Source organism: Fusarium odoratissimum (assembly GCF_000260195.1).
Source record: "Fusarium odoratissimum NRRL 54006 unplaced genomic scaffold supercont1.7, whole genome shotgun sequence".
In the NCBI taxonomy this organism is placed as follows: Eukaryota; Fungi; Ascomycota; class Sordariomycetes; order Hypocreales; family Nectriaceae; genus Fusarium; species Fusarium odoratissimum.
The window spans coordinates 224,827-245,689 of NW_022158693.1; the positions used below are offsets into that span (position 1 = coordinate 224,827).

General features: G+C 48.6%; 9 protein-coding genes across 10 annotated transcripts; 3 read left to right on the forward strand and 6 right to left on the reverse strand.

Moving 5' to 3' along the window:
- The first annotated feature begins 46 nt into the window (after nucleotides 1-46).
- FOIG_05349 (uncharacterized protein) lies at nucleotides 47-1,309 on the forward strand. Its single transcript, XM_031203917.1, has 3 exons — nucleotides 47-289; nucleotides 341-583; nucleotides 634-1,309. Exons 1-3 carry the CDS (start codon nucleotides 277-279, stop codon nucleotides 1,020-1,022), a joined length of 645 nt encoding a protein of 214 aa, XP_031065746.1. The 5' UTR covers nucleotides 47-276; the 3' UTR covers nucleotides 1,023-1,309.
- A 314-nt stretch (nucleotides 1,310-1,623) lies between these two features.
- On the reverse strand, nucleotides 1,624-3,665 carry FOIG_05350 (uncharacterized protein). Its single transcript, XM_031203918.1, has 3 exons — nucleotides 3,140-3,665; nucleotides 3,031-3,087; nucleotides 1,624-2,983 (listed from the first exon to the last, which is right to left on the reverse strand). Exons 1-3 carry the CDS (start codon nucleotides 3,339-3,341, stop codon nucleotides 1,995-1,997), a joined length of 1,248 nt encoding a protein of 415 aa, XP_031065747.1. The 5' UTR covers nucleotides 3,342-3,665; the 3' UTR covers nucleotides 1,624-1,994.
- A 1,770-nt stretch (nucleotides 3,666-5,435) lies between these two features.
- On the reverse strand, nucleotides 5,436-9,141 carry FOIG_05351 (palmitoyltransferase AKR1). 2 transcript variants are annotated; one of them, XM_031203919.1, is made up of 3 exons: nucleotides 8,623-9,141; nucleotides 7,280-8,558; nucleotides 5,436-7,226 (listed from the first exon to the last, which is right to left on the reverse strand). In XM_031203919.1, exons 1-3 carry the CDS (start codon nucleotides 8,872-8,874, stop codon nucleotides 6,601-6,603), a joined length of 2,157 nt encoding a protein of 718 aa, XP_031065748.1. In that variant the 5' UTR covers nucleotides 8,875-9,141; the 3' UTR covers nucleotides 5,436-6,600. The 2 variants fall into 2 exon arrangements, with proteins under 2 accessions (XP_031065748.1, XP_031065749.1); XM_031203920.1 differs by having other exon boundaries at nucleotides 7,280-9,141.
- A 433-nt stretch (nucleotides 9,142-9,574) lies between these two features.
- Nucleotides 9,575-12,653, reverse strand: FOIG_05352 (cystathionine beta-synthase). Its single transcript, XM_031203921.1, has 2 exons — nucleotides 12,241-12,653; nucleotides 9,575-12,192 (listed from the first exon to the last, which is right to left on the reverse strand). The coding sequence occupies exons 1-2, from the start codon at nucleotides 12,501-12,503 to the stop codon at nucleotides 10,902-10,904; spliced, it is 1,554 nt and encodes a 517-aa protein (XP_031065750.1). The 5' UTR covers nucleotides 12,504-12,653; the 3' UTR covers nucleotides 9,575-10,901.
- Nucleotides 9,592-12,639, forward strand: FOIG_05353 (uncharacterized protein). The gene has a single exon (XM_031203922.1). The coding sequence runs from the start codon at nucleotides 9,802-9,804 to the stop codon at nucleotides 10,654-10,656; it is 855 nt and encodes a 284-aa protein (XP_031065751.1). The 5' UTR covers nucleotides 9,592-9,801; the 3' UTR covers nucleotides 10,657-12,639.
- A 488-nt stretch (nucleotides 12,654-13,141) lies between the features above and the next one.
- FOIG_05354 (uncharacterized protein) lies at nucleotides 13,142-15,405 on the forward strand. The gene is made up of 4 exons (XM_031203923.1): nucleotides 13,142-13,725; nucleotides 13,774-14,598; nucleotides 14,649-14,849; nucleotides 14,898-15,405. The coding sequence occupies exons 1-4, from the start codon at nucleotides 13,619-13,621 to the stop codon at nucleotides 15,238-15,240; spliced, it is 1,476 nt and encodes a 491-aa protein (XP_031065752.1). The 5' UTR covers nucleotides 13,142-13,618; the 3' UTR covers nucleotides 15,241-15,405.
- Nucleotides 15,204-16,591, reverse strand: FOIG_05355 (uncharacterized protein). Its single transcript, XM_031203924.1, has one exon. It carries the CDS (start codon nucleotides 16,052-16,054, stop codon nucleotides 15,551-15,553), a length of 504 nt encoding a protein of 167 aa, XP_031065753.1. The 5' UTR covers nucleotides 16,055-16,591; the 3' UTR covers nucleotides 15,204-15,550.
- A 295-nt stretch (nucleotides 16,592-16,886) lies between these two features.
- Nucleotides 16,887-19,005, reverse strand: FOIG_05356 (uncharacterized protein). The gene is made up of 2 exons (XM_031203925.1): nucleotides 17,297-19,005; nucleotides 16,887-17,239 (listed from the first exon to the last, which is right to left on the reverse strand). Exons 1-2 carry the CDS (start codon nucleotides 18,705-18,707, stop codon nucleotides 17,055-17,057), a joined length of 1,596 nt encoding a protein of 531 aa, XP_031065754.1. The 5' UTR covers nucleotides 18,708-19,005; the 3' UTR covers nucleotides 16,887-17,054.
- A 78-nt stretch (nucleotides 19,006-19,083) lies between these two features.
- FOIG_05357 (uncharacterized protein) lies at nucleotides 19,084-20,797 on the reverse strand (the record flags this gene model as incomplete). The annotated part of the gene is made up of 1 exon (XM_031203926.1): nucleotides 19,084-20,797. The coding sequence occupies one exon, from the start codon at nucleotides 20,795-20,797 to the stop codon at nucleotides 19,217-19,219; it is 1,581 nt and encodes a 526-aa protein (XP_031065755.1). The 3' UTR covers nucleotides 19,084-19,216.
- Between the last annotated feature and the right edge of the window lie 66 nt (nucleotides 20,798-20,863).

The window sequence follows — 20,863 nt, forward strand, 5'->3', positions numbered from 1 at the left end:
AGGTCAGTTCAGTTCAGGGCGGGAATAGTCTGGTTAGTGTAGTGATGTGATGGCGAACCCACAGACAGTGGCTGAAACAAGAATAAATCACTTCATTCCAACCTCTTCCCGTTGTTTTGTTTACTCCAGGCCTTGTCTATATCAGTCAATCGAATTCAATTCCTTTTCTCTCATAAAGGCATCTTAGCGCAATCGATTTGAAGCTCATCCACATTATCATCCACTCTGCAAGCTACTCACGTTCCTGAATCTGATCAATTGAACGATAATACCAAAATGGAGCATCCAGGTAAGATAATCCTCTGAAAGATAGTTACTGCAGAATGCTCACAAAGTATAGTCAAGGAAATTGGCGGCGTTATCAAGTCGCTCACTCAGGGCAGCCCAGATGTCCAAGAGTCGACTCTGAGAGAATACTTTCTCCCCAATGCCTCGTTCTCGCATCCATACTGCCGTGTTCCTTCTATATCAAAGGGACAAATCCCTTTGGCGGGAGGTCTTGAGTCGATCCAGTTAATACTGGCCATCTATCGATGGTATCGTACTCTGAGTCCACACATTGACCTCAAGGTCGATTCAGCAGGTCAGTTGTCTATTGTTCAATAGTTGATTGCAATTGCTAACTTTGTTCAGCATTTGATCAGAAGAGCGGTCTTCTATATGTCTCCATCCGCCAGACATTCGCGCTCTGGTTCATCCCTCTGTACAAAGCACCGGTGAAGCTTGTATCTGTTCTACAGCTTACACAACTCTCACCCGAGTCATCATCAGAGGATGAAGGACCAATGGATAGCAAGCCGCGTCGACAAAATCCCCGCTATTACATCGCCAGTCAAGAAGATCTTTATCCTGTCAATGACTGTATTCAATTTCTGTGTCCTGGTCTTGGTCCCTTCTTGTGGACCATTTGGCAGCTCTACAGCACTTGGCTGTGCGTGATGGGATCTTTCTTGTTTCTGCCTGTTTACTTTCTGCTCAACGGCACGCCGTCGAAGACGAAGAAAAGAATTCCCAAGTTTTAGCTTGGATTATTGGGCCGGTTTGAGAGAAGGAATTTTGTTTTGGGGGATTTCATGAAATACGCCTTATGACACGACTAATGACAGCGTATTGAGCTATTGTAATGGGTTTGGGATAATGATGTGCACACGGGCGTTTTTGTTTAGGTTATCTTCGTAGATACTCGTGAAGCTCAAGAGCTACTAGAAAGTAATGAAAGCATTTGCTTCCGCGCAAAATCTATGATCCTTTGTACCATGCCGTGATGTGTAACCCATCCGGGAGCAAGCAGCTGTTTGTCACATTTCTCAACGAGAGCCAACACGGGACTCCAAGTTTCTGCAAGCTCACATGCATTTCACATGAAAGCTGTTGGAACTGGCCATGATCCGAGTCTTCCGTAGCACTTCGGTTGCCTGATCAAGCTGTTGCTGCTGTCTCAGACATACCGAGGCTGTTGGTCCTGGATAGAGATATTACCATGGCAATCAAGGCAAACCCAGCTGTCATCAGCTTAACAAGGGAGTGATGACAATAAGAGAGTCTCAGGCGCCCTCCAATGAAGTGCGTGAGAAGATGATGGTATGGTAACGCACAGCACAACCAACAGCCTTGTCTATACATGGGCCAGTCAAAACAATCTGACGGTGCTGCACAAGTGTTGTTGTTGAAAAGTTGAATTGTTACTCGCTATCTTTGACTGATCCTAAGTTCTTCTAAATAGTTCTTCCGTTAAGGTCTAGTTTCTATGCTCATGTACCACATCGGTATCCGCGTACTTGGCCAATGCCAACAGCCTGCTTTCTATCGGGCTCGAACCAGCCGGCGCCTTCTGTTGTTTACACTGTTGAAAAGTGTTTATTACCTCCATGAACGTCTCTCTGATCGGACTCAGCCGACACCATACCATCCTTGGAGTGTTAACATGCTCTGTTGAGCGGCGCGGCGCTTATAAGATAGGAAATCCTTCACTTGGCTAGGGCAGCAGCCTTCTATTACTCTTTTGGGCCGTAGGTGATGACTGTTTCCCTGGTGACTTGAATACCATTGACGCTCTGGCTGCGCTTAGTAGAGAAACTGGCCAAAGCAGGTTTCGGCTTGGCGGCTACTGGAGGTACTTGATCAGCCGAGCTGTCAAGGCTCTCGGTATCCATTGCACCGTCTGACTCGAGAGCGGCATTATGCTCTGGTATCGTGGGACAAAGACGTGCCTCATCTTCTTGAGGGTTCTCGCCACTAAAGTCTCGTCTATCAGGCATCTCGTATGAATCGTTGTCGAGGGTATGACTTTTTCTCTTCTCTTGACTGTGCGAGTTGGACTTCTTTGAGTTCTTCTCCTGCGAATGGAGACGAGGGTGGATGATGAAGGGGATATATCGCACGCAGAATGGCTTAAGCGCGGGGACAGAAACACAGACGAGACTGGTGTTTACCTCGATGAAACTCAAGATAAGCTGTCGTGGAAGAGCCCAGGTGTAGTCAGGTGCGTCCAAGATGGGAAGAGTGATGGTAGCCCTCCTGATTGTCACGACAATGATGACGCCCCCAGTTGCGAAGAGAACAGCAAGTGAGATCTTTTGACGGGTGGGAATCTGAAGAGGCTGAACGATGCGGATCGGAAGAAGAAGAACGAATGTATCGATAACAACACTGCAGATGACGAGGAAGAGGACTAGAACATCCATACCGATACACTTTCCCTCGATGGTGAGGTCCCATCCTGAAGACACAGGCTGGCACCGGAACACAACGAGGCAGATGTAGACGAAAGTGTACGAGCAGACAAGAGCCATCAAGACATGAACCGCTCGACGGACGAATCTATCGGGAGATATTCGAAGATAGAAGGTAAGGACCGATAGTTTGGCGAGACTGATACAGGCGGCGTATGTGAGCGTAGCTCCGATACTGGTCTGCCAGAATTTGGGAACGTATTCGGCCACTGGGATATCCCACATGTGGTTTCCAGCACCAAGATTGAGAACTGTCACTGTTAGATACAATAAGATCTTGGAAAAAGATAATACATACGTGTTAATGAGATGCCGAGAAAGATGAAAGAGAAACAGAGACCAGCTATGCACAGGTCTAACAACTCAGTTAGTTCTGCTTCCAAGAGCGAATGTTGGATAAGGCATACAATCATCGGCACCCAACACACTCTTAACCACATATCTCCTCGTAAAAACTCTCAAAATAACAATAATCGAAGCAATGATCGTCGTCGTAACACCACAAGGAATGACTCCGCTCCCACTGCTCGGGGGATCAACAAGAGTTCTCGTCTGTCCCTCCGGCGGCTCCATGAGAAAACCCGAAGGGCCATGAGCAAGAGGCGCCATTGTATCTCAACACAAAATTTAATAAAGAAGAGGCTTATGTTGAAACTGAGCAGTCACTAGATGAGGAGATGACCGTGCAGAATACAGCCCTTCTCCATGATGATGGGACATGCAGAGGAACTTATATCTTTGAACAAGGAGCTAGGATATGGAAAAGACAGGATGACAAGGTTACTCCACCACTGCTGCAATATAACAGAAAATCTGATATCCTCCCAAGTAATCTCTATTATTTTCGCAAATTTTGTATTCTTCTAGCAAACAAGCCGGGGGATCCCAAGCGGAAATCGTTCGACTGAAAGTGACGACTCAACTCTACTAACAAAGTCGCATAATGGGGCAGAAGGAAAAAGAAAAATAAGCGCAAACTTTTAGAGACGTCTCTTTTTTTTTTACTTTTGCTTATTCTCGCTCTTCATGCGGTTCTCATTCTAGCGCGTCTGATATACCCTGGCTCTCAGGAACCCGGAGTGCCCCCCTCCATCTTTGCAAGACCCGCTCGTGGAGAAAAGAGGGCATTCTCGTAGAGGACCCTTGTCTCTTCTCGCCGTTGAGTATTACCTGTGGTGAAAGAAAAGCCATAAAGAAGTTTATTTAATATTAGTGGTCTCATTGCCCGAGAGCCGTTTGTTGAGGCGTTTGTCGTCTCACCGGTGAAAGTCGCATATGTACTCTGTAGTTCTTTGAACATTGAGGCCTGCAATCACTGTTGCACAGCATAATCGTCGACGTCTATTCTTGGTGTATCTCACGTGAGTACCGGTGTGTTAACCAGGGGCTCAGGTGTGGCAAGGATTATTTTCATGACGCATTATACCCACTGTGTCTATATACCGTTGGGAAGAGGTCGTTGTGGAGGATGTAGGCTATATTCAACCGAGAAGCTTACTCAGAGGATACTAATACATGCCTGCCGACAATGCAGTTTCTTTTTCTCTTGAAGGCGAGTTTCGCTGATCTTATCACTGATTGATATGTTTCTCATGTTTTCGCTCATGTTTCCTCTTTAGTGTTTTACCAATGATCTTGTCGTGATGAACCCCGTGGAGTCGCGAACAAGGAGAGAACATCCGAGCACAGGTACAATGATACAGATTGCTGAAGATACAATGAGACATCATCAAAGTCACGACAATCTTAACATCCGTGCCTCTACGGTAACTAACAACCAACATCAAATTCCGGGACCGATCGGGACGCTTTAAAAAGACAAGACGAAAAGCCTCCGGGTGGCTTGCTCTTCTAGACTCTTTACCAACGATCTCTAGCCCGCGGAAGAGTCTTCTTCACGAGAAATTCTCATCGTCAGTTGACATTTCGTCAGACCACAGATAGGATCCGCAATTTAGAGAAAAAGTGACAGTTGGCGATATTGCTTTTTCGCAAATCCTCTACGGGACCCCTGTTCTGGGGGCTAAGCATTGACACACTTGTCGTTGAATGGGTCTTGGTTCTGATCGCTTGAGATACCGTGCTTGTTTCTTGTTCAAAGTCGGTATCTGTAGAGAGTGCATGCGAGGCATTGAGGTTTTGCGTATCCGTATGCAGGCCTGGAGTTGTTGCCGAGCTATCTCCACTTACATGGGGAAGATTCAGGAACGAGATGCAGCTTACACACAAGTCTTCCTCTCAGCCATCCGTAGATTATTAGACTGAGGTACTTTGCGTTTTCGTCAATATTACAGCTCAATTCTTCAACATGGTGTTGCTTCTCTCGAGGCAGACTCGAGACCCATCGTTCTTCATGGTCCTTGGCAAAGTGAGTTATCACACTCACAACCGGTCCAGTAACAATCTATTGTCAGAACAACAATGACTCCCAAAAAACACAGATTCTTTTTCGAGCGCGGTCCCGCCCGGATATTTCACAGTTCTCTCTCATCTCCAAACGGGTACGCAAGCCGGCAAAAGGCTGAATGAGGAATCAGACCATGGCTTGTGAGAAAAAGCAAACATGGCTATAGTCTACACCTCGGTTAGGTTTACTGTAATGCAGGTACCAACGGTGGCTGACCTGCTTATTCATGTAAATGTCTTAAAATAAAAAATCTGACTCTAAAGAAGGATACAAATATTACTCTGTTCCAACCTTTTCTTCATTCAAGATTCTGATTCTGGTTTACTAAAGAGGTCCACCTCAACTTAATGCTCTGCGCGGGACGAGCGTTGATGAAACAGCGGCCCGTCTACCCCTGCAACCGTTGAGAAAGTGGGAATGACCTTGTAAATCCCACTCTCACTCTCCTCTCATCAACAATAGCAGGTATACGCTATGATGGACCTTTTGTCACCGAGAACTTAACCCGATCTCATATACCCTCCTCTCCCCTAATCAACACGAAACCAGATCCTGCAGCAATGCAAGATCACAACTCAACTGCCGAATTCCCTATTTTGACAAATGCTGACCACCTCTCCCCGTAAGATAACACTACCAGTCACATTTCCACAGAACCCCTGCTTCGCAAGAATATCTTACCCAGGAAACCCTTGCTAAAGTTCCCGTGAATATCACATATCACCTACACTTCCTTCTCTGACCGAGTTCCATGCTGATACTGCGATCTTTGAGATCGGAGGCCCGCAAGATCGCTGGGGTTTGGACGTCTTGATTGGAGTTGGAACGAGGCGAGTCTTGGGTTTGAGTTGCGATTGGGGGTTTCGCGAAGTTTGTTGATATATCATGTTTCAAGCTCGCCACCGAGAACGTGTTCGCAGCTCTTGAAGACAGTTTTTCCGCGATATGTATTACACGAGCAGGAGGCTAGTTTAGCTTCTTTGACGACACGAACGCTTTGTAGCCTTCTTCAGTAACGATCTGACCGTTTGTAACCGATCAGCACGGGAGCTATGGTCCTAGTTGGCAATAGTTCATGGTAATCTAGATCCTGCAGGCCTCACAGGAACTTCTGACAGCTCTGAAACTCAAACTTCGAAATACAATCTCTTGATCTAAACGCCCTTACCGCTAAGGTTAACATTACACCACTGCTAGTATACAGTTCTCGTCATATATCCCGTACCCAACTGAGCACTTTCCACTGGAGTACAACAAAAAGAGGAGCATGGTCATAATGAAGACGCCTCTATTCTTTCTCGAAGCCCCTGGTCTACCAGAATACTCTCCCAAGTACCAGCATATAGTCGTAATGCATCATTCACACGTCATTTACCACCAATCTCTATGTAGTTGTCGCCGGTCGTATAACGTGTCCCGGTTAACGACTCCTCAGTTCCCATAAGCAAAGCTCGTCATCGTCTAAACCTCTTCCGTTCCAACGGCTTCGTAGCCACCGCGCTCTCTACGACCCGTCAACTGCATCAGACCAGGACTCTCGTACATGGCTGTGTAGTCAACTCTCTCGCCACCAAGTACAGCAGCTCCGTTCTCTCTTTGGCCGAAAATGGGCGCGGGATCGCACCAAAAGTCCTTGCAGTTGGCAATGCAGCCTCGGCTGTAGGGGTTCTTCTTCTTGCGCTTGTTCTTGGTAGAAACGGCACCTCTGCCGGTAATGGTCTCGATAAAGGGGTCGACACCAAGGGTACGACTCAAAGACTTGAGCATGCCGCCCTTGTGCTTGTGGTGGTGACCACCAGGGGTTGCTGTCGCGGATAGAGACGGGTGGTTGGGGTCGAGAGGGGCGCCAGTAGATGTGAGAGCGGTAATAGCAGTTCCGTCCCTAACACCAAACATGTTCTCATACGTAGTCATAGCTCGAGCTACCTGGATGAACTGGGTAAACAAAAGCATGGTGACCCAGAGGAGTTGAAGCGTAATCCAAACGGCCAAGATCGCAGTGTACGAATCAGCATTGATGAACTTGCAAAGGTTCGGGCTAAGAACGTTGCAGCTATCCGAAGCGTTGCTGCTGATGGTGTCGAAGTCTACAACATTGTCAGCCTGGGCATAACGTCAGAGTAGGGGATCTTGAACTTACAGTAGTACAGTAAAAAGTCGTATGAGATGATACCAAAAGTCAGCGAGATGAGGTAGAAGAAGAAGTGTCGGTGGTTGTTAATGCCGACACAGTTGTAAACCCAAGGACAATGGTGATCATGCTTGGCGACACATCGTTGACAACGGCGGCAGTGCTTGCTTCGAAGAGGCGTCTGAATCATGCAAGTAACACAAAAGTTGGTCTCGTCGTATTTCCACTGCGACAAAAGTCCGTCGATGACAGCTTTCTGCTCCGCAATTCCGTTCATTTTTGGCACAAAACCCGGGTCGTATCTCATGCTAGCAATGTAGAAGTACGCGGTGAAGCCCAAGAAGATACCGAAGAAGAGGTTGAGAAAGGTATGGCCGTGACCCTCACTCGCGCCAAGTGTTGTGGCAAAGAGGACTGTCGTCAACCAATTCACAGCTGTTAAGAAGAGCGTGGCCGCAAAGATACCGGTGAGCCAAGGAGTCTTGTGAAAGTGTCGCATATCGGGAGGCGCATATTCCAGTACTTGCTGAGCAACCCACTGAACACCGTAAACCACAGCAAATCCAAGGGGAACGCCAATGTAGACAGGCGCACTCGAAACAGCCATAAGCATGGCCCAAACCAGAACAAACGGCCAGATGAACAAGAACCTCGTAACAAAAGCTCTCTTGTCCTTCAAGAAATAGCTAGCACCAGGCCAAGGCGGAACCGCAGGATGACCGTCCTCGTTGAAACCGCATTCTCGAAGCGCTCTGTGCCAGGCGCCCTCCGTATTAAGCTCGTTGGCCGTCACAGCAGGAGTCTTACCCGTCTGTGTCTTTGCGAATCGATCGGCGCCGTATTCGATAAGTTTGAGAATACATCCCGGGCTTCCCTTGACGAGCGCCCAGTGCAGCGCGGTGAAGCCTTGCTCGTCTGTCGCATGAACGCTTGCGCCCCAGCGAAGAAACAGATCAACGCATTGAGGGAATCCCTTGTACGCAGCCCACATGAGCGCAGTGTGGCCGAACGTGTCGATAACGTCGACAGGGATTCCCTGGTGAAGCAGGAGGACAATCAGGAGGACGTTGCCGTTGAAAGTGGAGATGTGAAGCGTGTTGTAGCCTTGAGCGTCGGTGATGAGAGGGTCGGCGCCGTGCTGGAGGAGCAGATTGACGGTATAGTAATGGCATCGCTGAGCGGCCCATTGAAGAGCTGTTGCTACGGATTCTCCGCCCTTTCTGTTAATTTCGGCGCCGTGTTCGATCAAGAATTTGCACATCGCATATTGATTGTTAATCGCAGCCCACTGTACGCAGTGTCAGCTGAAATCCTTCATCATCCCAACAATCGTCGCATCGTTTGTAACTCACATGTAAGGGCGTAATACCCTCATCGTCATGGTAGGTCGCATCGTACTCTCCCGACTCGAAAAGCTTCTCCATGGCTGGTACGTCTCCTATCCTAGCGATCTGCATGATATCCTCCTCCTGAGCCTGCGAATCTCCCGGTAGACTGCCCATCTCGACTTCGTTATTCAGCTTTGGCGTAGCGGCATTCGATTTACCCGTCATCTGGATGGGCGCGGTTTGGCCGGAGGTGGAACTGGTACTGATGCTCCCCATGGCAGGCTGGCTTGTAGCGCGGGGAGGAACAATTCGGTTGGACGCGATACTAGGTAAGACGAAAGATGATTGAGAAAGTCGACTATTCGTACATAAACATTATCTATCAGGCTTGTACACACGAGATAAGAAAAGAGAAGCAGTGAAGGATGGAGGAAGGGGAAAAAGTGAATGGGCTTGGCTGAGTCTTGGCTGAATTTTGGAAGGCAGCGCGTGGAGTAGGCCTACGTATTATGAAGCCGTGATGCCGAGAGGCTGAGCTCAGACCCTCCCCTATGGGGAAAGCCGCCCGCAAGAAAAGTTCAGGGCTGAGAAGTGAAGTTGGTTCTTTTTATCCTTATTTTTAGAGTATTATTACCATTTAGTTAGTGAGTACAGAGCATAATAGTGATCTACTCTAAATTCAAGTCCAATATCCAAACACTATAATATCATAAGGTCTACTAAAGTTAGGTAAAGTACTCAATTGACTTCACTTCTCCTCTTCTCTCGCGGGGAGAGCGCAAGTTTGGGGCTCCCCTAGGCTCTGCACTAGGGAACCGGCACTGCCATTGCCTTTAATTAACAGGGTCTTTTTGTGGCTGATTACGTCCCATTTCCCCCTTATCCCCTTTCTGTTCAGTGGGATTTCGACTTCTTCGCTCATTGGACACAACGTATTTCCTGTCGTTCGTGGCTGTGACTGAGGCTGATGACCGATGTGGGGATGCAGGTCTAGGAGCTTCCAGTGGGCTGGCCAGATATCGCTTCGCACAGCTTTGTCAAACTAACAGCCAACTGTCTGAATAGCGTCATTCAACTCGCGCATTCGACGTGAACGAGGCTGTGGTGAACCCGCGAAGAAGTCTGGACTGCCCTCTGCTCTACTGTACCATCGACAGCTACCGCGACGACTCAGGCGCCAATTGGTGCCGCACATCTCCCACCATGGCCAACTTCATCGCAACAGTCGAGGCTATCATGACACCCTCGCTCGCCACAATCATTATTGGAGCAATTATCATCATCGGTGCTCCTATAATTCTTCACCTGATCCTCTCCTCATCAAGGACATACACCGTTGCCCCCAGCGTCCTCCTTCTCGGTCCCGCCAACGCTGGCAAGACGTCACTTCTCACACTCTTTGAGCGCGGCGCTTCTGGTACCGAGACGCATACCTCCCAGGTGTCGCACGATGTCGAGCTCAACGCCTCTACCGACTCTGAAAACAAGCACTCGTACCGTAACCACGACACCCATGATGGTACATATACCAAGTTCTTGCTTGTCGATACTCCTGGTCATGGAAAGCTGCGAAACGTGCCGATGGGCAAGCTGGACCGTACTGAAAAACTGAAGGCTGTTGTCTTTTTGGTGGATGCCGCTGCTATTGGCGAACCCGAGGTTCTTGCGCCCACCGCTGCGTACCTCTACGACGTGCTGCTCTTCCTGCAGAAGCGCGCTGCCAACGCCAAGGCCAAGGTTGCGATCCCTATTCTCATCGCCGCCAACAAGATGGACCTCTTCACCGCCCTGCCATCGACACTTGTCAAGTCCAACCTGGAAGCCGAGCTGACGAGAATTCGTGCTTCGCGAAGCAAGGGACTGCTGGACTCAGGCGTCGGATCTGACGACATTGGCTCAGAGGAGCAGGATTCTTGGCTGGGCGAGTACGGTTCCTCCAAGTTCACCTTCAGCCAGCTCCAAGAGTTCGACATCGATGTTGATGTTCTCCCTGGAAACGTCACTGGCGATGGTCCTGGTGCAGACAAGTGGTGGTGGTGGATCGCTCAGCGAATATAAACATCGACGATCAATACATCACAAAGGGGGGAGAAATGGGATGACACAAGTATATTAATGACATTTTTTAATTTACGCAGCTGATTCCCATCGCAAATGCCATGTAGATGTTGAGTCTACCGCCCAAAATTCAGTCTATCAAAAAAATCCCATCTTTTTCTCTAAGGTATCCTGGAACGCCAGACGTGAATGTCGTTGAAAACATGAGTACTCGTTCCCCCCTCCTCTCGCGAGGTTTCTCCCATCTACAGCTTCTTGTTGATCATCCATGTAAGGAGATCAACCTTTGTAACAATAGCAATAGGCTTGGACAGAGACTTGGAGTCGTCAGTCTTCTCGGTGACGACGGCTGCACTGTTCCACTCAAAGAACTTGCTGAGTGTGGTGAGGGGTGTGTCCTTTGTGATCTCGACGAATTGTCTACGCTTGCCGGGGTTGATGGGGGAAGCGAATTCGCGAGGATCAGTGACGATCTCGTCGAGGCGCGCAAAGTCGAACATGACGTCTGATACGGGGCTCTGGGCGGTGGCGCGGCCGCGGGAGATGTAGCTTAGGAGGTTACCAAGTGTGACGAGACCGACGAGCTTGTTGCCGTTGGCGGAAAGGACGGGGAGTTGATCGAAGCCCTTGTCGCGCATGGTCTCGATGGCCTCGGAGCAGGAAGAGTTAGCACCGACGGATGTGACGGGCTTGAGGCGGAGAGAAGCGATGGTGGCGCCCTCGTAAGGGTCGGAGGTCTTCTTCTGGCTGTTTCCGTTGACAGTGGATTCAACACCATTGACGGGGAGGAGGTCGTTGGCGGCGAGCCAGTCGTCATCAGCGAACTTGGAGAGGTAGCTTCGGATGCTGTCAGGCAGGACAACAACTACAACATCGCCCTTCTTAAAGTTGTACTCCTTGACAGCGAGGAGCATGGCAGCCATGGCAGAACCGGAACTGCCACCAACCAGGATACCCTCCTCGGCAATAAGTCGTCGAGCAAGGTGGAAAGACTGTCGGTCATCGGTCTTGTACCACTTATCAACGATCTGCTGGTCGAGCACATCGGGAATAAAATCATATCCAATACCCTCCACCTTATAAGACTCATTGGCATGCTCCTCGTTCAAAAGCTCAGGCAGAGCAAGGATACTGCCGTGGGGATCCGCAGCAATGACCTTGATGTCCTGGTTGTGCTTCTTAAGACCACGAGCAAGACCAGTGATGGTACCACCAGTACCGGCACCAGCGACAATAGCGTTGATCTTGCCGCCAGTCTGCTCCCAGATCTCCTCAGCGGTGCCGAACTCGTGGGCGAGAGGGTTGTTCTCGTTGCTGTACTGGTCGAGAATATGGGCGTTGGGAAGCTCCTTCTCGAGACGGCGGGCAACACCAATGTGAGACTCGGGGGCATCCCAAGCAGCTTGTGTAGGAGTACGGATGATGGTGGCGCCGAGGGCACGGAGGACGGAGACCTTTTCGGCGGACATCTTCTCGGGGAGTGTGATGATAGTCTTGTAGCCCTTGATAGCTCCGACGAGAGCAAGACCGATACCACTGTTACTGTCAGCTGAGATCCGAGAGCTTCGAATCTGGTGATCTTACGTGTTTCCACTGGTAGGCTCGATAAGAGTGTCACCAGGCTTAATTCTTCCACTCTTCTCAGCCTCTTCAATCATGCGTAGAGCAATTCTATCCTTAACACTGCCTCCAGCACTGAACAGTTCTGGCTTGACGTAGACATCGCACTCGATGCCCAGCGACTGGGGGATCTTGTTAAGTCTGACAAGAGGAGTATTTCCGATGAGCTCCGTCGCCGAGTGGACAGTAGCAGCGCGAGGCGGAACGTGAGGGACCTGAGAAGCCATTTTGAATAATTATGTATTTTAGATTAGAGAAGAATAAAGAGAGGAAAGGAAAAAAGAGTTTCTCATACGAGAACCGACGACTTAAGCACGCCACGGGACACATACATTGTTAGCTAATGGTAAAGGTGGCGGGGCTGGTATGACAGAAACTTTAGATGTGCCCCGCCAATGCCGAGTGTATCCTCTTAAACCCGTTCTAGAACACGGGCTAGAAGGTTGAGAGGGCGGAATGCGGTAGGCGGTGAAGGTGTCAGGAGATCGTGCTCGGTTTTGGGAGAACCGAAAGCCGTTGGGTTACCCGGGAGCATCGGCATCATGAAGTTTTGGGTGAAGTTAAGCTACGCATTAAGCTTAAATGCAGTCCAAGCCAAAAACCATTTCTTGTTATTACAACTATTGAGGCCTCTAGATAGATATGCTAGACATTTAACTGCAGAAGGAGGTTGACTTGTTTCTTGTCTTTGCCCTTTGTGCTTCAAAGATCCATTCTCACTTCCTCAATTCATCAGAATACAAGCACATCAGCTTTCCATGTATGACACCATAAGCTGGCCGTCAGTTTTTACCGATTCATGTCATGATGCTGAGTAAACTTGCTGAACTAATTGACCCATCTCATTGATAAGACACCATCATCCTCGGCCATTCACCCCAGCTCTCCATACCAGTCTAGCTAAAAGGAAGCATACCTATTCACCCTCTTCAAAAGTCCTCAAACCTTTTACAATAGTTCCTCCGCCACTTGCTCGAACCTATCATTACCCTCCCGGACCTGGCTTCCACCCCGCACCTCCTTGTAGATCTTATCTCTGCCATGCTTGTTTATCGTTGGCGCCACGACATGGGTCGTGAGCACCAGTCGATGCCAAGACTTTGTATTGTTGCGACCTGCCATTTTCGCATCGTCTACCGATAGGTTCAACCGTCTGATCAGTTTCTGGATGGGGTAAAATGTGAGCTTCGCTAGACTGTGTTGCATCGAGGTTGTGTAGCTGTAGCTATACGGATGACAGCTGTATTGGTATAAAAAGGAAGGGTCTGTCCCATTGTTGGGGGACCCTCAGGTTACATTCTCGTCTTCTAGAGGCATTGTTACTCGATTGACAATTTTCACCATGAAGTTACTTAATGCTTTGCTCTGCGGAGCTCTCCTATTCTCTGAGGTGTCGGCTACCAAGAAGCTGACTCCCAGTCAAGTTGAGGGTGACATTAAAAAGTCAAAGTATGTCAAAACTCATCTCAATTGACAAAACACCACTAACATCAACAGGCTTCGCAAGACTCTTGAGGACCTCAACTCAATCGCCAAGAAGAACGGCGGCAACCGAGCCTTTGGCTTCCCCGGCTACAAGGCTTCCGTCGACTACATCTCCAAGCAGCTCAAGGGTCAATACGGAAAGCATCTCAACACTTACATCCAGCCCTTCAACTACACCTTCGAGCAGACCAAGGATATTTGGGTCCGAGGACCTGATGGTGAGGATGTCTATGTCATCACTCTCATCTACAACGTCGGCACACCTACCCCCGATGGTGTGACTGCTCCTCTTGTTCTCGTGCCAATTGACGATGAGCGCGGATCTGGATGCTTTGCTGACCAATGGGAGGGTGTTGATGCCAAGGATAAACTCGCCCTCGTGAAGCGCGGCTCATGTGCGATCTCAGATAAGCTCAAGCTCGCAAAGAAGGCCGGTGCCCGTGGTGTTCTCCTCGTCAACAACCAACCTGGCGAGGGTATCACCAGTGCGACTCTCAGTGCTGAGAACCTTGAGCTCATCGTACCTGTTGGCGTGATTCCTCTTGAAGTTGGAACTGCCTGGAGAACGCGCATTGAGGGTGGCGAGAAGCTCGAGGTCACTTTGCTGGTGGACTCGTTCTACGAGACTCGTGAGACCTGGAACATTATCGCGGAGACTAAGCAGGGTGACCCTAACAATGTTGTCATGATGGGTGCTCATCTTGACAGTGTTCAAGCTGGTCCCGGTATCAATGATGATGGCAGTGGAACTGCCGGTATTCTTGAGATTGCCAAGTCCTTTACCAAGTACACTGGTTACAAGAACAAGGTCCGCTTTGCTTGGTGGGGTGCTGAAGAGTGAGTGACACAATCCACGTCTCTCTGCTGTTGACTGATTTGTGATACAGGAGCGGCCTTGCTGGGTCTTACTACTATGGCGAACAGCTCACCGAGGAGGAAGCTGACAGAATCCGATTCTACTTCAACTACGACATGATCGGTTCTCCTAAGCCCAAGTACTGGGTCCAGGCTAGCAAGCCCGCCGACCGAGTTGGAGGAGATATCCTGGCTGCTTGGCTCCGTAAGAAGGGCAAGACCGTTGAGTGGGAGTAAGTAAAACATTCACTACTCACAACAAAGATGCTTACAGCTTATAGGGAGTTTGGTGAATCTTCTGACTACGCTGCCTTCGTCGAACTCGGCATCCCCTCCTCCGGAATCTTTACCGGCGCTGATGCTGAGACCGATCCATGCTACCACTTGGAATGCGACACCATCAACAACATCCACTGGGGAGCTCTGACTCTCAACACCAAGACTGCTGGCCGTGCTGCTGCCCAGTTCGCTCTTAGCCTGAAGGGCGTTCCTCCACGAGACAAGACCTCTGCTAACCCCAAGAGCAAGAGGGCTGTTGCTGCGCGCTTCGAGCAGTGGCAGAAGAAGAAGACTCTTGCTAGCAATGCGCATAAGTGTAACCATAAGACAAAGGTTGTTGTCTAAGCATGGCAAGAATGCGTTGGCGGATAGGAATGAGACGAGAGATGATGAGATTATGATGATGATGAATTAGTGTATATATTATATGAATGTGTTTGACTATGCGATATTCATTATGTTTTATTAAATGTCGTGGATAATAGATGAAAATGCTCGCTCGCTCGATTGCTGATCATAAATGCCTCCCGTCTGACGCCTTGACTGAACAATAGTCTCGTTCCCCATCACCGCCCATTTCATTCGTCGTGCCCTTCATTTCACATTTCTCATAACTCATTCATCCCGTAACTGTTTTGCTGGCAGACATGACAGCCTATCGCCAATATGTCCTCGGTGGATTCTCTCCCTTTCTTGGGTTAGGAATAGGAATCGCCCTATAAGTCGGAAACTTCGGTCCACCCGGAATCTGCTCCCTCTGTACAACCGGCGATGGAAACTGAACAGGAACAGGTCTAGCAACAGGAATAGGCACAGGCCTCGTCCAGCCCTCATACGGCATCCTCTCAGACCAACCATCTGAAGAGTCCGCATAACTACTTCGATAACTCCTCCGCTTCTTGGGTTGCTTCGGTCTTCGGCAGCAACATACCACAACAAAAGCGAGTACAAAAACTCCAACGATGGATCCGATTATTGCTCCGATTTGTGCACTGCTCAGCCCATCGCCGCTGTGTTGAGACGTCACGACGGGACGGTCCGTGGCTGGAGCCGAAGCTACACCTAGCGTGACTTGCGTGGTGTAAGTGGTCGTGGGGAGGTAAACAGTCTGCGTTATAACCTGCACCTCTTGGCGGGCATTTATGTGGGGAACTCCCATATTGAAGAATAAAAGGCAAAAGTGAAGTTATTCACAACAGAAAGTGCAAAAAAGAAAAAAAGAAAAATCGGGGGCCATGACACCCTTTTTGAAACATCTGTCCCGTCCCACAAGAGGCAACCATCATGAGCATCTGCTGATACACTTTTGTTTCACTGTACCAACAGCCCTATAGACCAACGGCCCCCAACTTCTTTTTTATCTGCAGAGGAAACTGGTTAGGACGCGGGCTTCGATGTAACTGTATCTAGGTCAGTTGGTCGATGGTTGACCAATGGCGGGTGAGGTTTGGGATGAGGGGGTGTGTTGATGCAGGCTGGGCTAGGCTGCCATAGCTGATAAAGATGACTGCAGCGAGATTTTTGCTTGCGTTTTTGTGTTGGTCCTTGGGATTTTGGTTCGCATTTTGGTTCCGGCAGGCAAGGTGGCTTTTGTGACTGTTCGGACAAGATGTATGTCATGGTGGTTTGAGACTAGCTCCAAGAAAGATGCAGCATTATTTGCTGGCTACAGATATGGTTTCATGCACGTTACTTGTATAGGTAAGGACTTATTCCACTTGGTTATGATGTGTTGATTTCATGCTGCCACTCCGATGCATGCTATGACCTCGCAATGCTCTCCGTATTAGTGATCATATCTACCGGGAATATTACCACCGAAGTACACCCATGATGATGTCCTGGATTATTATTCGAGGGCTCTATCAGGTAAGCTGCATCAATCTTGTTTTATAGCAATAACAGCTTGAAGTGAACTGTGCTCTTCTGCGCCCATCACGCCATATGTTAAGTAAGATCTCTCTTCTCGCACTTCAACATCTTGTATCGACGTATTTTGAGGAGGGAACAAAGATCAGGGGATCAGATTAGCGAGTTCGATGACTTGTATTTTATGATAGGCTACAGATGACAGGACATGGGCCACAAGGTTGCATGCAACATCTCAGTCGAGCGTCCCGTCCTTGATCTGCATCAAGCTGGGCCCAAGCAGAGTCCGTTCATGTCTTCCTTGACAGAGTGATAATGTTGCGGTTACACGCTGGCCTTCCACGTATCTCATAAAGGCGCGCCTCGACGATGTCCACATCCCAGCCATTGACATGCAGCTCAGCTGGCCACTCAGCCTCCTTCGGATAGATATATTCACTCCGAAAGTAATCCAAATCCTCTGGATTACAATAATCTTCTGGATCATCAGCATCGAAATACGGAACATCATCAAGATCTGGATTGTACTGACCAAACTCATGCCAATCATCGTATCTCTCCATCCGAATCTCGCGGAGATTAGGCATACCGTCGAGAAGCAGTTTGTAAACTTCCTGTTTATACAGCTCACGTTCAAACTCGACCCAATCCTCTAGCTCGTAAACTTTACCACAATGCAGATAAAGAGTTTCAATTGATTCCGGTAGAACATCACTCAATCGCAAGAACGACTCACTCTCTCCGATTAGCGCTTCTTTGCTGAGTTTGAGGTGTCGCAGGGATTTGAGCTCTCGGAGGGAACCAATTAACCCTGAAATGGGGCTTCGACATAGATAGTCTGCGCTATAGCTGTCATAAAAGAAAGTGTTGAAATCGACCTCTTCGAGATTTTGACCAAATTTTCGAAGAACGTTCCCGAAGTCATCGAGGTTGATGATGCAATCAGCGTTTTCACTGTCTTCCGTTTCGTATTGATCCAGCAGCTTCCTGTACTCGTCAGGCAACCTTATCGCTATTCCCGTTAGGTTCGGACAGCGCGTGAGAACTGTCAGTAGCCCCTCGGCGTCAATGTATGTTTCCATGAGGTCTAAATACTCCAGGTTGTAGTTCTTGTGTGTAGGCCATTTAAAGTGAGAGAGCTCCGTGCCATACCAGGCGGTGCCGAATGTCCGTAGTATTTTGAGCGAACGATTGAAAAGTAGATCTTCGATCACCCAAGCGCTCTGGATGTCCTTTTCGCCGACCACCGCCCTGATACGAACGTCGGTAAGGTTTGGAAAGCAGTAGTTTGCAAATGTAGCCTCCGAAATACCCTGGTCTTGGTCTTGGTCTTCAATGCCCCCATCCTCATCTTCGTAGTCGAAAAAAATACTTCGAGGATCAATAGGACATACTGGCCTTCTCATATCCGTCCTTGTACTCAACAGCCAATAGAACGGGACTGCCAGGCCTTCTGTAGTGCAATCGACAACCTGCACAAGAGGCATATATGCTATGATGAGAGCAGCAAAGCCACAAGACATATGATGATTTTCCTTCATGTAACGTTTTAGGGCAGGTGGAAGGCTCAAACTCTTCCACGCTGACTGAATGATCTCTTTCCTTGCAGCTTCCCCCAATACGTCCATTTTGGCTGAATGATCAGCATTGTCTGTTAAAGAAACAGTGCGAACTTGCTCTCCAAGATGCGGGTCCTCGACGAATGTTCTAAGAAGAAGAGTCTCGACAGTTCTTGCGCCATCGCGACCTTCAGTAATAACGGTCTGATATAGTAAAGGTTGTGCGATGTGTCGGAATTGGCGACAGACCAGGCAGAGGTTGCGGAGCGTGGCTGAGCCTTGATGGTCCAAACGAGCTCCATACATATGCCATCTTTCTAGAGGCAGTCGATCCTCTAGTTCGGCAAATATTTGATGCAAGACCTCGTTTGGAAACGCTACCATGGTGAGGATCAGGGATGGTGAGTGTTGATATTCAGTCTTGTCGTCATCACGGGTTATGGAAAGGAGAGGACTGAAGACCGTCGCGATTCCTCCGTCTGAGCGTGAGTTAAGGCAGTCACCGGACTAAAGTCAATGCATTTCGGCCTGTGCCAAAAACCCAAAAATGTAATTCTCCAACTGTACATCAGGGCCCAAGGCAACAGGGCTTATAATTCGTTCAACGCGACTCCTGTAAAGTAGTGATACCCGAAAACCATAGAGATTGCCGGAATGCTGAGACAATGACCGAAGCATTCTTACCTAGCCCCCAACAAAGCCAGTAAAGCTCATTCTTGAGAATTTGTGTAGAAGACGTTGTCAAAATCGCTTGTCAGTTGGTATCTGACTACTTTGGTCATCTAGTCATTTTCCCACTCTCTCAACTTCCCGCAAACGCAATGTACAGAAAACAACAGACAAGGCGCTAAGAGATTAACATAATACATAATTGAAAGAAGGTGCCCCATTGTCTAACTCTCAACCTCAGAGTCCTCGGGGGGTTCCGCATCAAACCCATAAAGAAGCTCGTACGCACCATCACATTCACACTTGAACAGCTCATAGACGAAATCTTTCACCTCTTCCCGTACAAAAGCCTCAATGTCCATCTTATCTCTGAGTTCATGACCTAACATGTAGCATCTAACAATAAGTTGCCAGCAATGTTCAAGGTAGCGGCCCAGTTCATCCGTACATTGAGGATGCAGTGGTTTTCCAGGTACTGGCAGTCTTCCTCGAGGGATGTAATCAGCGTGTTCGAGGATACAGTCGGACAATTCGACTGGAAGGCCTTGCTGACAGAGGATCCAGCGGACGTGTTTTATATCTGATGGGAGAGGTTGGAAGCCCATAGGCTTTTCGAAGTTGAGGAAGTCTTCGTAGGACATGAGACCATATGGATAGAACTCGAGCTTATAGAAGCGATTTCTGATCTCTTCAGGATCTTCCTCTTCAGACTCATCACTGGACTCACCACTGGATTCGGCACTGGATTCATCGCTTGAATCATCACTAGATTCGGCTTCAGAATCGTCATCAGACTCTTCGCCCGACTTGATGCCAGGTTTCCCGCTAGATATGGTAATCGGTTCATAATCAGAGTCGTCGAAATAGGTCAAACCCTTCTGATATCTTTCAAAACCAAATTGATCGAACCTCATAACGTGTTTCCAACGGGAGACATCAAGGGGTCGAGGAAAACACCTGAACTGGTTTTTCCTGATACCAAGAAAGTCCCTATGTGGGTATGTCGCGATATCGCTTTTATATCCAGATTCTGTACACCATCGGGCTGCTTGCTGGTATGCCCTCAACTTGCGATAATCGTCAACAGGGGATCCGTTCTCATCCCATGTTTGGGGAAAGTAGCGTAGAAGGTTGAGTATCATGTACATCTTGATTCCATTTCCACATATTCTTCTCCATCCGAGAGTCGCTGATGTGCACTGGCATTCTTGATGCTCCCACCATTTCGCTAGATGAGAACCTTCGTATGCGCATGAACGAAGTATTGGGTCCATCTCTCCGTGGAGTATTAAAGTCTTAACAACTTCGACATTGCGGAATGATTCGAGGTTGTATGTATCAAACTCGTAACAGTCGTTGGGGATTTGCTGTCGCTGGAACGCAGACATCTTGCGTTCTCTGAAGGGCAAGACGCATCCGCACTTATCAGACTCGTCTATATGAGGGCATAATTTTCCAGCAGTTGGTTGTTTGAAGACATCGAGGTCGTCATCATCATCTGGCCAATATTCCTCAGGATGCCACCGCCAGACTGTTGATTCAATTTTGGTTGCCGCTTCATCTGAAATGATTACTTCATTCTCGTCGGGGACGTCGTATTTCTCTGGATACTGCTTGCGTTGTTGAGCTGCATCTTCAGCGAGACTCTGCATAAAGATTTGAACAAAGTTGGCGAGTTTTGTTTTGCTGTCTGGTTGTATACGGGCGTGAAGGTTGTACGCGCCATGTTGACAAGGATTGGTACGTCTCAGCTCAAATACCGAGGCGAGAGCCTCCCAAGGTGGCTTTTCTGCATGATGTGCCATGTTGAACTTGTGGATATAATCGTTGAGAGTTATGCTGGTTGGTGACATGGATATGTGGTGTTTTAT

Excerpts from the sequence above, each read along its gene's own strand:
- FOIG_05349 (XM_031203917.1), top strand. Across the intron at positions 584-633 it reads CCTCAAGGTCGATTCAGCAG|CATTTGATCAGAAGAGCGGT; the intron begins GTCAGTTGTCTA and ends AACTTTGTTCAG.
- FOIG_05350 (XM_031203918.1), bottom strand. The coding sequence starts at position 3,341 with ATGGCGCCTCTTGCTCATGGCCCTTCGGGTTTTCTCATGGAGCCGCCG. Across the intron at positions 3,088-3,139 it reads TGTGTTGGGTGCCGATGATT|ACCTGTGCATAGCTGGTCTC; the intron begins GTATGCCTTATC and ends CTGAGTTGTTAG. Across the intron at positions 2,984-3,030 it reads TCTCGGCATCTCATTAACAC|TTCTCAATCTTGGTGCTGGA; the intron begins GTATGTATTATC and ends TAACAGTGACAG.
- FOIG_05351 (XM_031203919.1), bottom strand. The coding sequence starts at position 8,874 with ATGGGGAGCATCAGTACCAGTTCCACCTCCGGCCAAACCGCGCCCATC. Across the intron at positions 8,559-8,622 it reads AGGGTATTACGCCCTTACAT|TGGGCTGCGATTAACAATCA; the intron begins GTGAGTTACAAA and ends CACTGCGTACAG. Across the intron at positions 7,227-7,279 it reads CGACTTTTTACTGTACTACT|ACTTCGACACCATCAGCAGC; the intron begins GTAAGTTCAAGA and ends ACAATGTTGTAG.
- FOIG_05353 (XM_031203922.1), top strand. The coding sequence starts at position 9,802 with ATGGCCAACTTCATCGCAACAGTCGAGGCTATCATGACACCCTCGCTC.
- FOIG_05352 (XM_031203921.1), bottom strand. The coding sequence starts at position 12,503 with ATGGCTTCTCAGGTCCCTCACGTTCCGCCTCGCGCTGCTACTGTCCAC. Across the intron at positions 12,193-12,240 it reads GAGCCTACCAGTGGAAACAC|TGGTATCGGTCTTGCTCTCG; the intron begins GTAAGATCACCA and ends TGACAGTAACAG.
- FOIG_05354 (XM_031203923.1), top strand. The coding sequence starts at position 13,619 with ATGAAGTTACTTAATGCTTTGCTCTGCGGAGCTCTCCTATTCTCTGAG. Across the intron at positions 14,599-14,648 it reads GCTTGGTGGGGTGCTGAAGA|GAGCGGCCTTGCTGGGTCTT; the intron begins GTGAGTGACACA and ends TTTGTGATACAG. Across the intron at positions 14,850-14,897 it reads GGCAAGACCGTTGAGTGGGA|GGAGTTTGGTGAATCTTCTG; the intron begins GTAAGTAAAACA and ends TACAGCTTATAG.
- FOIG_05355 (XM_031203924.1), bottom strand. The coding sequence starts at position 16,054 with ATGGGAGTTCCCCACATAAATGCCCGCCAAGAGGTGCAGGTTATAACG.
- FOIG_05356 (XM_031203925.1), bottom strand. The coding sequence starts at position 18,707 with ATGGTAGCGTTTCCAAACGAGGTCTTGCATCAAATATTTGCCGAACTA. Across the intron at positions 17,240-17,296 it reads CGATGATTGGCATGAGTTTG|ATTATTGTAATCCAGAGGAT; the intron begins GTCAGTACAATC and ends ATGATCCAGAAG.